Source organism: Cotesia typhae, unplaced genomic scaffold (assembly GCF_013202065.1).
Source record: "Cotesia typhae breed Kobodo isofemale line unplaced genomic scaffold, CoteBio_Ctyphae contig_26, whole genome shotgun sequence".
Classification (NCBI taxonomy): Eukaryota; Metazoa; Arthropoda; class Insecta; order Hymenoptera; family Braconidae; genus Cotesia; species Cotesia typhae.
The window spans coordinates 2747808-2760412 of NW_027423732.1; the positions used below are offsets into that span (position 1 = coordinate 2747808).

The following is a 12605-nucleotide window of genomic DNA, read 5'->3' on the forward strand; positions in this document are numbered from 1 at the left end:
TTCTCGGCCCCGGCTGAATACAACATCTCAGCCAAAGAAGAGCACAAAAGACAAATATATCAGGATCTCCTGTTTGAAATTGGCAAACTTTACCCAGGTTACCGTGTCAAGCTCGTCGTTTTGGTTGTCGGCGTCCTTGGAGGGATGAAACAGTCTTTTGTGTCTTCACTTGCGAAGATACCGGCTTGCAGTTCAGCAGCCGTGTCTCTAGCAGTGCGGATGCAAAAGGCTGTCATTTTGGGATCCCTGCGTCTACTTAGGCAAATGAATTTGGCCTGCTGCACTCACTAACCGCCTTGTTGTGTGGAGTGGTGCAGCAGTAATGGATGGCGCTCAGGCTGGGCCCTCGGAGAATCGGACTCCGGGGAAAACCCCCCTGAGCAATTAATAACAAATAATAATAATAATAATAATAATAATAATTATTATTATTATTATTATTATTATTATTATTATTATTATTAAAAAAAAATTCTGTTCCTAGTAGGGTTCGAACCTGCGTCCCTAGGCACGGTATAACAAAAATAATAATTATTATTTGAATTATTATTATTATTCAACACCTGATTTGACTGTAATTCTGTCAGAACGGGACAAAACTCCACTATTTACAGTCAAACCAGGTCTCCGGTTTATATAGCGTTTGATCGAGCAGAGTCTTCCCTGACCACTCAATTTTCTGAGAATTGCTGGAAAAAAATACATTTTAAACGGGTCTGAATTTTCGACTCGGGTTGCAGTCATTATGTGACTGCCGTGATATGTGAACTACACGGAGAAAAAAGAATAGAACTTATTCCTATGTAGAATGGTAACCATTACCAAGTTACATAGTAACGGAAATTTTTGCGAGAATCCTGTATGAATTTCCTAATAAAAATCTTAGAAATTGTGATAAAAATATGAACAATGCCTCATTCGATGTGGAATTAAATTCTGAAAATAATGTTGTTTTTTGATAAAAATTTCAAATTGCTATTAACAAAAAACATAAACAAAATAAAAAATCTCAGTTTTTTGTAAATAACTCAATAATTATTGGTGATATCAAAAATCGGAAAAAAGATCCTTAAAGAGGAGGAAATTTCTGAAAAAAAATTTCAACTCCCGGAATTCCAGCTTGAAAAACAATAATTTTTATTTAATATTGAAAACAGGATTCCGCGCAACTGTTGTCGTATTTTATAGAAGACTCCACCTGAATTTTCCGTCTGTAGGATCTACAATTTGAAAGTTAAAAATTTTCATTGTTAATATCCACCCCCGCAACCCCCCTGTGGAGCAAGCTATCGTAAAATTTCGTTCATAGATTATTTATATATCTCTTACGGAAAATTTCTAACAAATTTGGCAGTTATAGGAGCTATAGTTTACAAACGGGAATTATTCATTGTTAACGCCCCCGCAATCCCCTTTGAGGGAGGATTTTTCAAAAATTTTATTATATACAAACCTTCTCCTAAAAGTTCTGAAAACAAAAAAAAAATTTAGCCCAATCGGTCCAGCCGTTCTCAAGTGATGCGTGGACATACATGCGGCATTTTATTTTTATTTATATAGATAGAAGATGTTAAAACATTAAGTTCCAGGTCAAAACTTCAATGAGGGGGAACTTTTGAGATTGGAACTCGTTTTGAACTTTTTTGGGCTCAGCAGAATAATACACTTAAATATTGAAAATATTCATTGGTGTACGCCAGACTCGAACCCGGTCCAATGCATTTTGGAACGCAAGGGCCGGATCCGATAGGCTACTGCGTGCCTTACTGAAAATTATTCATTTAAATTCAAATAAAATTTTATAAGCTTAGCCAATTTTTTTGCTTATACAAGACAATAAAAGCTCTAATTAAAAAAAAAAAAAAAAAAAAATCGATGGATTTTCTGCGGAGTTACAGCTATTTGTTTATAAGCGCTCGAGCGGAAACGCGTTTGTTTTCATAAAAAAATTAATATCCCGTAAACTATTGGTCGTAGAGACATCGGGTTCAGTTCATTTTATTCCCTATTCAATTCTCTAAATTTCATACGCCACATGTCTCGACTACTTCTCTATTTTAATTTAAAGCTTAACGCTAAAACGCTGTTTTTTAAACAAAAAAAAAAAACAACACTTCCCACATACACACAAATGTTCAGAATATTTTTCTGAGTATTTGAAAAAAAAAAAAAAATCCAAAATCGGATCATTTCGTCGAAAAGTTTCTAACAAACCCCATTTTATTTCCACATCGTCTGGACTATAGAATTAACTTAAAAGAACTAAAAAGTTAAGTGCTTAAATATTATGACTTGAAAAATTGAAAATTGTTAGGATAATTTTACCTCGCTAAAATGACTAGATTAAAAATAAATGAAAGTAATTGAGGGGGAAAATTTTTTAACCAATAAAGCTTTTTAAAAAGTATAAGTGTATTAAATAAAGGTAAAAATATGTAAAAATTTAAAAAGTTCTACTTTAAATACTGCACAATTTAATAGTTATTGTAGTGACCATTGACGAAGACGGATGGCGCCACAGTAGAAGTTTCTCGCATGTGCTTATGCATAGGGTAGTTTCAATATATAAGAATTGACACCAGGGACCCTCAAGGCGGTCCAACAAGTCATGGTTGGAAACCTGTAAAGGCTCGACGATGCGATTGAGATTTCAATTACGAGTAAATGGGGTACTCTAACGGATTGAAACTCAACAGCCTCGGGGGGATGGGCCCTTATCGGGGAAGAAGTAATGCAGCTTCCATACCGTTAAGGGGTGTGCTTTGAACTGCCGTCGGCACATGAGTAATTACCATCTCGTTCCTAGTCCTAAGACTCCATGAGGAATCCTTTTGTCATTTTTAATTATTAACTTTTTTCTTTATCAACTAATTCTGTTTTTTTTTCTCAATGTAATTATTGAGGCTTTAACTTTTGAGCTAACGGCTTAACCGGCTAATGAAATTAGATTGATTGAATGACATTGAAAACTTCATAGAGATTAAATTCAAATTTGCGCGCATGCCTAAGTTTAGGGTTTGCATATATGTTCATGCTTGTGCTATATTTGACCAATCACGTTACGAATAGTTTGCTTACACGATATTATTTCATATTTTTCATCTAAATTATAAGAGTGGATTTAATAATAAATAAATGTAATAAAAATAATTTACGGCAAAAAAATGAAAAGAAATTTTTTTTTATAGACAATCTTAGTTACTGAAATTAAAGCTTTTCTTTAAATAATTAAATATTTCCCAGTAATTGATGATTTTTGGTTGCGTTTTTTATCATTAGAAAATCGAATCGCTCAACAATTTTTAAGATTAAATCTGTTTTGTAATTTGTAATAAGTAATATCTTGAATAAATAATATTTTAGCGCTCGCTTCTGCGATTAAAAAAAAAGCTGCCCAATTTAAAATTACGCGTGGGTTTTTGTCACAAATGAAACTGTTATTGATGAAAATTAAACTTATTAATAATTAATTAAAATTGAACTGTATGAGTTTTTGTCTTGATTGTTTCAAATAAATTTATATTCTGCTAATTAATATTAATTGATTTGTATTCATTATTTAAAATGTATTTGTTTATTTTTTTTTTTAATTTTTCATTTGTTTTTAGGGAAAATGTATGCGATAGCTTATAGCATTAGATTTTTATTTTAGAAGACTTCTAATGACAAATAATCTGACTTAATTCCCGAAAATAATGTTATTGTTCGGGGATTTTTGTTGAAATTTAATAACCTAGTATTAAAAAAACAGTGTTCCTTTGTGAGTAATTTTTTACTCGGAGAGATCAAAAACATCATTAGTGAAGTTTTTAGCGATTAGGTATAGAATTAGCAGGAAGTTACAGGGATGGCCTTCAGGGTCAACCGTTTTCCTAATTCTTTTTACTTACAATGATGATATACTGTTTTTTTTACTGAAAGTTCGGTTTACGATTTAGTTAATTTTGTCATGAAAAAATATCATCTATCGGCTATTTTTGACATGTCAACCTTGCAAGTTATTTATAATTGAAAAAACTTACAGAAATCAATTACTGTATCTTTGAATAATTATAACATGCACATATTACTCATAATAAATATTCGGATTTCTTGTTACAACAATTCGAAAAGTCTGTTCGAGTACTGGTCCCAATTTTATGTGTTCAAGTAATGGGTACTTTTGCTTAACTTGTTTGTTCCATTTTTTTTATTATATGGAAGTAAGTCTGTTCATAAAAAAATTATTAAAATATACTTCCGTTATATATACCTATTAATAGAAGTTTCACAGGGAAGTAGAATAGTATTGATCGTAATTATATATATTTAACTGTCATGAAGAGTATTGTCAAGGTAAAAATGATAGTACTAAAATAAGCATTCTCAGAAAGTTTAGTTTCAATTGTGAGGAAAAATACGCACGCAAGTTATAAAAAATTTTATACATCTATCCATTACTTTAAAATTTAAATTTTGTAATTTTTTTATTGATCAAATTATTTTATATTTTTTAAGAAAAAATTATGTTAAGAAGCTTAAAACTTTATTCAGAATTTTTTTAATGAAATTTAACAAGTTTTTATGATAGATATGTTGAATAATAAATAATTTAATTAACAATCTGATCAGTTTATTAACAATAAAAATTAACAATTTTAACAATTTAAGCGCTCACTCACACACTATGATTAACTTAGTATCTAACGAAGCGGAGAATAACTGCGAAATAACCGATATTTACAAACGAACCTTCCAAACGACGATACGATGACTAGACGGGCTTTTTCGAACAAACGGTCTCCCACACCTGGCGTAAAACTAAGCTTAAAATTACAAGTCCACCGGACTACCAAAACGAACTAACTCTACACACTTTGTAACTTAAAATTAAGTCCACCGGACTACCAAACTTAACACTATTAACACTCTCTATCACGCATAACCCGTACAATTCTTCACACACATAACCCACACTTCGCTTAATTGAATTTTACAATTTTAAATTGAAGCAAATGATTTTAATTTAATTACAATATTATTAATTTAAATTATTCAATCATTAGTATTTAATAGTAGGATAACTTTCAATTAACAACCAATTTCAATTAACTTTGAACTAATATCCAACTTTCAATTTCCGATTGTTAATTTTCTTTGAATTAAAATATTAAAACAGCTTAAAATTCCTAAGTCATTATTTCGAACGAGAGGCTTAACATCTTGAATTAACTTTTGTTGAATAAATTAATCACAATATAAATCTTTACAATCAAGTTCAAAATTATTAACACAAATTTAATTAACTAATTCTGACTAAGTTTTTACTGTGACAATTTTTGACTCAATAACTGATTCCTTGGACTTAATGTCTACGCCGATAATTATCAAATTCAGTAATTTTAATTTAACTACTTCACGGACTTAATTCCCAAAATTACTTAATTTCCACGTGACGACATAAATTAATTTCGATAATCTTCCACTATATATTATTTTCAATAATTAATTCTTAATAAAATATTATCAATAATTTTCTATTCGTTTTATCACTTATAAAAAATTCGGCACAAGTCGAAATATTCAAATTTTAATTGCTAGAATATTCGCTAGCTGTTTTGCTTGACCTTGGGTATTGGAATTTACTGCGACACAAAAATTGACGCTTGACCAAAATTCCACGAACAAAAGTTTGCCGATTTTTTTCAATGACAAAAATCAATCAATTTTACTAAGTTAATTGTTATAAAAATTACAACAATAAAATTAACGAAATTTTCGGATGTTAATTAATTGATTGATAATTTTTAGTTATTAAATTTTCCCGCAAGGTCGATTGAGAGATTTTCGGGTATAAGCCCCCATGAAAATCACTAAATCCAAAACTAGCAAATGTTCCACTATTAATTTATTAATAATCGTCGATTAAACGATCTATAATAATTAAATAGGAGAAGTAACTGGGTATTCGGTAAACCGCGGTCCACTTCTTTCCCACAGAGTAATAATTGATACCTTGACGAACAAAACGATGATCTAACTCACTCGTTGAGGATGAAGTCCTAGTTGTAATTGGCTTCCTTCGTCTCGTAACTACTCCGGGGATCGTTCCTTCTTGATTTCCGTGGTACTCAGTCTGGCGGTCACACTACTTCTCCCTTTTCCACTGCACGGCTCACCTATTTTAACCCAAACTCACCCCCTCCTATTCTCCCTTTAGGCCCGAAGATCGAGACGCGCCAGTGCTATGTCGAATAATTATCGATATCCGGTGACTTATCGATTAAGGGTAATTTTACCCTGTTACAAAGTCTAAATTATTATTTAAAATGTATTTTTAAGTTTTACTTTAATTGAAATCACTGCCATCATTCGATTAGTTATCCGGCAATTGCTTGTTTTAATTTAGCTTCATACTCGAAATTTAGTTTTTATATTATTTATTATTAAAATTTTATTTCACATCAAATTGAACATCATTGAATAAAGAAATGTTCATTCAAATAAATAATAAATCAATATTTAAATTTTTATTTTCATTTCAAATGAATGACAAATTAGAAATTTACAATGGAATTGTTTTCGGGTGAAGACTAGTGCCAGAGGTGACAGTTTTAAGAACTTAGCTCTCAATCAATTTCATATAATTTTCTATAAGACACGACTTTTTCATAAAAAGCTTATTGAATTGTATTGGGAAATCAGCCGGGGGCGTGGCTTCTCCTTGTGGCAGAAGCAGTTACTACTGTAAGACGCATTTTTAAATCAAGTGTCGGGTGTTTACGTTTGTGTTTAAGTAAGAGTTTGATTAAATTAAAATTTTTAATTGTATTTATAATAAAATGAGGATTTCTATCCAAGAAGTTTGTAATTTCGCATGTGCTGAGCCTAGCCATAAAAGTTTTGTAGGTGGAGAGAGTATACTTGAAGCAGGACATCTCATTAAATGTGGGTTACAATCATCAGCCAGCAGTGATGATGTGTACAATATAATTGCATTTTGTTTACAAACATCTCACTTAAAAGATGATCCACATGACATCGTGGGAGCAATTTCCAAGGATGGACAAATTCTAGGAATGTCATGCTCATGTAAGGCTGGTTTGAGTGGAGCATGCAAGCATGTAGTTGCTACGCTTTTATTTTGTAATAGGTGAGTTTCTATTTACAAACATATTTATGTCAAATATTACTGAAAAATAATAATAATAATAATAATAATAATAATAATAATAATAATAACACAACTGATGTTCTTAAGCTTGTTTTTTTGCTTTCAGAAATGATGTTGATAAGTTGTCAATTATTACGTGCACTGATAAAAAGTGCATTTGGAGTGCTCCTCACAAAGCAGCACTTGAAAAGTATGAGCCTAATCCTTTAGGACAGCACAGCTGCTATGAGTTGAAGAAACAAAAAAATTTAGAAGCTTCCACTAAAAAGCATAAGAAAACTGAATCTCAGGTAGAAAAGGATTATCAACCGATAATACTTACTCAAGAAAATAATGATAAATTATTAAGTATCATGGTGTCAAACATGCATTTTAGTGCATTGTATGGAGGGTAGAGATATATATCTCTACCCTCCATAGTGCATTGGCAGAACACATGTAATTCACTACATAATAATAAAATTGCCTTTAAAAAATTTTTTTTATTTTTTTTTTTTTCAATTTACTGTTTGCCTTATATGTACAATGTAATAAAGTAGACTAACTTGTGATTATTTATTCTGTTTAGAGCTGGAAGGCATGACGTTATTGAAGAAATTAATAATAATTCTACAAGTGATCCTATTAAGATAAATGCTATTTTTCAAAACCAACGTTCTTCTAAATTTCTAAACGAGCTCGAGCAAGTAAAAGTTAATCCTCTCAAAGAATGCTGCCAAAAAATAATTTCAAATTTAAGTGGTGACGTAGTTGATGTCTGCTTAAAAACTATGGAGTTCCACTCTACGTGGCTTAAAGAAAGACAATTAAGAATAACTGGCAGTGATTCTTATCAACTCTTTACATACAATAATAATAAAAACCCTGATTGGCGTAAAAAATCAATCAAATATTTTTATTCAGAGTCGGTTGTTAATTGCTACACTCAGCATGGTTTAAAAAATGAACCATTAGCGCGTAATCTCTATGACGAGTCAGAGCCATCTTACACCGTAATAGAATGTGGTCTTGTTGTCTCACAATAATTCGTGGCTTGGTTTTTCACCTGATGGTGTAGTATTTGATAGTAATAATATTCCTGTCAAATTAATAGAAATTAAATGTCCTTATGAAGGAAAGAAAAATAATTTTCAAGAAACCTTGCAAAAAGTCAAATGGTTAGTTATTGAAAATGGTCAAATTACTCTAAAAAAAAAACATTTGTACTATGCGCAAATCCAAATAGGAATGGCTGTTTTAAATTTACCTGAAACTGATTTCATTATTTACACTTCATCTGATAACAGTTTAGTTGTATTAAACATTAAATTTGATGAGACTTACGCTAAAGAACTACTACACATTCTTTGAAAGCTATTTATTTTAAGCATATGATTCATAACATATGTGAAGTTCAAGCTTCAGATGATGTTAATAATAATAATTAAAAACATTTTCTTTTAATCAAAATATTTAAATAAATATTCTTATAAATATAAGAAGTTTTAACTATTGTTTTTTTATGATTGAAAAATTTAAAGCTTAATATCACTATTTTATTTATTTAAAAAATGTTTAAATAATTGTAACTTAGATTTTTGTGATTACTAAAAGACTTTTAATTTAAGAACTCAGATAATATATGTAAAACTTGAGACTGTAAGTGTAATATTAACAAATTAAAATAATTCTTTGCTGTGATTATAAAAATATTTATATTTGTTAAAAAAATACAAATACATGTCTTTATAAAAAATATTTTAAAGTTTGAGTAGTTCTTCATGATGATTCTTCGTTATGATTTCTAAACTATCAAATTTTTTCAACTGAAAAACTTGTCTTTCTTCAAAATTGAGCACTCAAATTTACTACAGCACAAATAATTGTAAATATTTCTTCAGCTTTATTTATTAAACACCCAGGCATAGTTGAACCAAGAACCTCAAAAGATTTTAAACGTTGATTACTTCGTTCTACATGAACACGAGCTTTAGCGACGTACCGGTTCATATTAGCTTCTGACTGAGAAAACTGTCGTTTATCTCTAAGAAAAAATGGTGTGCAAAGCGTGACATCATATTTTTTACAATAGTCATGCATGGTGAATCCTTTGTCAGCTAATACAATGTCTTTTTTATCCATCATAGTAATTATTTTACTTTGTTCAAATATTATGTTGTCTGATACACGTCCACCGTAAGCAGGACTAATAAATGAAATCAAGCCAGCTGGTGTTACACCTGTCATAAATTTCACAGTATAAGTGCTTTTATAATATGAGTATGTTTGTAATTGGCAGCAGAGCTTCGAAGGTTTTTGAATTTTAATTTCGGTGCAATCAACCACGACTCGAACTCCTTCGAAATTTTTAAAACATAAAGGAATATTTTTTAAAATATTCTCCTTTGTGGGCCAATAAATACTTGGTTTTAAAGCCATACACAAGACATCTATCATTTTCCAAATTTGTTCCTTACAAGATTGTTTGGAAAAATTGAAAAAAATTGCTAAAATAGCATAAGACATGTTCTGTTTCAATTTCATAAATGTCATTACTATTAATTCTCGTAAATCAAATTTAATTGAGGTATGAGACATATTATAAGTCGATTGAACTTGGATCACCAATTTTTCGATTGTGTTCAGTAAATTGAAATTTGATAAGCCGGTCAATGTACTGAGCTGTTGATCATTTTTGATGAAACTTGAAAATTTCGGAGTTAAAAAATCACTTTCTACTTGGATAGCAACATCTTGAAAATCTTTGACTCCATACGTGATATTTTTGTTGCTCAATTTCATTTCATTTTCACCAGAAACTTCCACAGATGATAAGTCCTCAGCAGCAAATTCAGCACGAGATTTATCTTCATTAAATTCATTTTCTACCTTGTCATCATCATTAGATATAACAGCTGTCTCAGACCTACTCATAAAGGCAGAAGATTGTTTTTGGAAAGATCTTCTCCGTCGTCTCTCTTCTCTGCTGTGAATTTGACTCAAGTTTGGCTGGTTAAATGATGACAATGACGTTTCAGGCACATTGCATGAAGGAACACTAACTTTCTTCAAATGAATACGTTGTCGATTAGGATTAGCTGCAATAAAAAATTAAATTATTGTTTTTTATAATTATTTCATTGTTTTAAAATGTATTTAATCACAATAAAGACGTATTGGCAACTTACCTGATGGTAAAAAATCATCTTTGGTGAAATGTAATGAGCACACGCGTTTAGATTGAGTGATTTCATTTCCTATTTTTAACTGTTTTATCCAGGCTAATCGGCGGTCTATCACTTCGTCTTCGCCAAACTTAAGTTTGGCGAAGACGAAGTGATAGACCGCCGATTAGCCTGGATAAAACAGTTAAAAATAGGAAATGAAATCACTCAATCTAAACGCGTGTGCTCATTACCCTGATAGCCACCTTACCTGTAACTTACTGTCAAACTACGTCCGCAATTTGAAGCTAACTTGACGGAAAGAGTTGGTAAAGCAAGCGATTAACTATTAGTTACCTATAACTTACTCTGCAAACAGACGTCAAGACTTGCTGTACAAGTATTTCTGTCAAATTGTAATAAAGTTGAACGGAAATTTAACTACAAGTTTGATTGTTAACTTGTATTCAAGTTGCGGCCGTAGATTTCCGTCAATTTGCTTACAACTGTTGTCATGTAAAAAATTACCGCTAACTCGATGTCAAGTTAACCGTAACTGCTAGAAGCCAACTACTTACTGAGAAAGCGCTGGCTATCAGGGTTATTTTTTATAGTAACAAAATTGCTATTAGCTGTAGGAAAACTATAAAATCGAACTGTGTCATCCCGACAAGACTTGCTACTGCATCCGAACACACAACACGAAGTTTTGTTTTTATTATGTCGAGAAGGAAACTCCATAATAAAAAAATCAAAATGAAATTTAAAATCTGAATAATTATATAACTGATGTAATTATATAAAATTATTCTATTAATTTTAAAACGTACAATAATCTTTCACGTGTAATAAACACCAGCTGTTTTAATAGCGACCTGCTTAGACTAGTTTATATTTTATCCAGCAGGTGGAGTATCGAAGGGGAAGACTTCCCAATATATTTTTTTAATTGATCAAGCATTTTACATTTATTTTAACGTTAATAACTATATTCTAAAATTTTTGCTCTACATACAATTCGTTGTTATTTGTAAATAATTATGGTAATGACAACATTGTAATTATAAGTATAAATAAACAAATAATATTTAAGAGACATAATTACATTCTTTGTTTTCTTCTTCAACAAACTGAATTTCATTTTTAATTCATGCTGTTAAATTAAATTAGATAAGACCTCGATGAAAATAATCTATTTTTTCTGCTTCAGAACTAAGAATTAATACGTACAGTAGGTTTATAATTTTTAATCATTGTTTCATATAAATGCTGCCATTTTGTATTTGTTCTGTGCACTATGCAACCAGTGGCATAGATTACATTTTCTGGATTTTAATGCTTAATAGATGGCGTTTAATTTTCTGTAGTCTTAATCTTTGTTTAAAGTTTCAATAATTTCAAAAGAATATAAATATTTTTTAATTTTTTACAGTTTTATTTTTAAATATTAAATTTTGATTTCTTCCAAGTAACTAATGAAGAAAATCGTAAAGTTTTTTTGGCTAAATTGGTCGCTTTTGTGGAGACAAACGAAAAATTTTTAATTTGAAAAAAAAAAAAAAACCTATTAAAAATTGCAATTGAATTAATTATTATCATAGGCCAGTGTAACTTTTATAGATGTGACAACAAATTAATTAATAGTTTAAAAATGCGAAGAAATTGATATTTTTAATCGTTTTCTTATATTCATCTAAAAGATTTCGTATCGCCCTGGTGGAAATAAAATTCTGTCAGTATAAGTCGTCTGAATCATTATTGTGGGACTCTAAATCTCTCTGAAAATATTATAATAAATATTAGAGTCGGTAAGTTGCATAAAAGCAGATAGTATGAGTGACATTACCCTGATAGCCAGCGCTTTCTCAGTAAGTGTTGACTCCCAGCAGTTACGGTTAAGTTATACATCAAGTGGGCGGTAATTCTTCTTTCAACAACACTTGTAAGCAAATTGACGGAAATCTACGGCCGCAACTTGAATACAAGTTAACAATCAAACTTGTAGTTAAATTTCCTTTCAACTTTATTACAATTTGAAGGAAATACTTGTATAGCAAGTTTTGACGTCTATTTGCAGAGTAAGTTATAGGTAACTAATAGGTAATCGCTCGCTTTGCCAACTCTTTCCGTCAAGTTTGCTTCAAATTGCGGACGTAGATTGACAGTAAGTTATGGGTAAGGTGGCTATCAGGGTAATTTATCCCTCTTCGTATTGCTTTTGTATTATTGGAAATCATTGTTGCCGATGGGTGAAATCTTGATTACCCTTTCCTCAAAGTCTGATTACCCGTTTATACCCAACACTGTTA

General features: G+C 30.6%; 2 protein-coding genes across 2 annotated transcripts; one reads left to right on the forward strand and one right to left on the reverse strand.

Moving 5' to 3' along the window:
* Window positions 1–6713: 6713 nt before the first annotated feature.
* Window positions 6714–7577, forward strand: LOC141525318 (uncharacterized). Its single transcript, XM_074239754.1, has 2 exons — window positions 6714–7132; window positions 7260–7577. Exons 1-2 carry the CDS (start codon window positions 6822–6824, stop codon window positions 7546–7548), a joined length of 600 nt encoding a protein of 199 aa, XP_074095855.1. The 5' UTR covers window positions 6714–6821; the 3' UTR covers window positions 7549–7577.
* A 1315-nt stretch (window positions 7578–8892) lies between these two features.
* Window positions 8893–10547, reverse strand: LOC141525456 (uncharacterized). Its single transcript, XM_074239970.1, has 3 exons — window positions 10536–10547; window positions 10321–10447; window positions 8893–10230 (listed from the first exon to the last, which is right to left on the reverse strand). Exons 1-3 carry the CDS (start codon window positions 10545–10547, stop codon window positions 8978–8980), a joined length of 1392 nt encoding a protein of 463 aa, XP_074096071.1. The 3' UTR covers window positions 8893–8977.
* Window positions 10548–12605: the final 2058 nt, after the last annotated feature.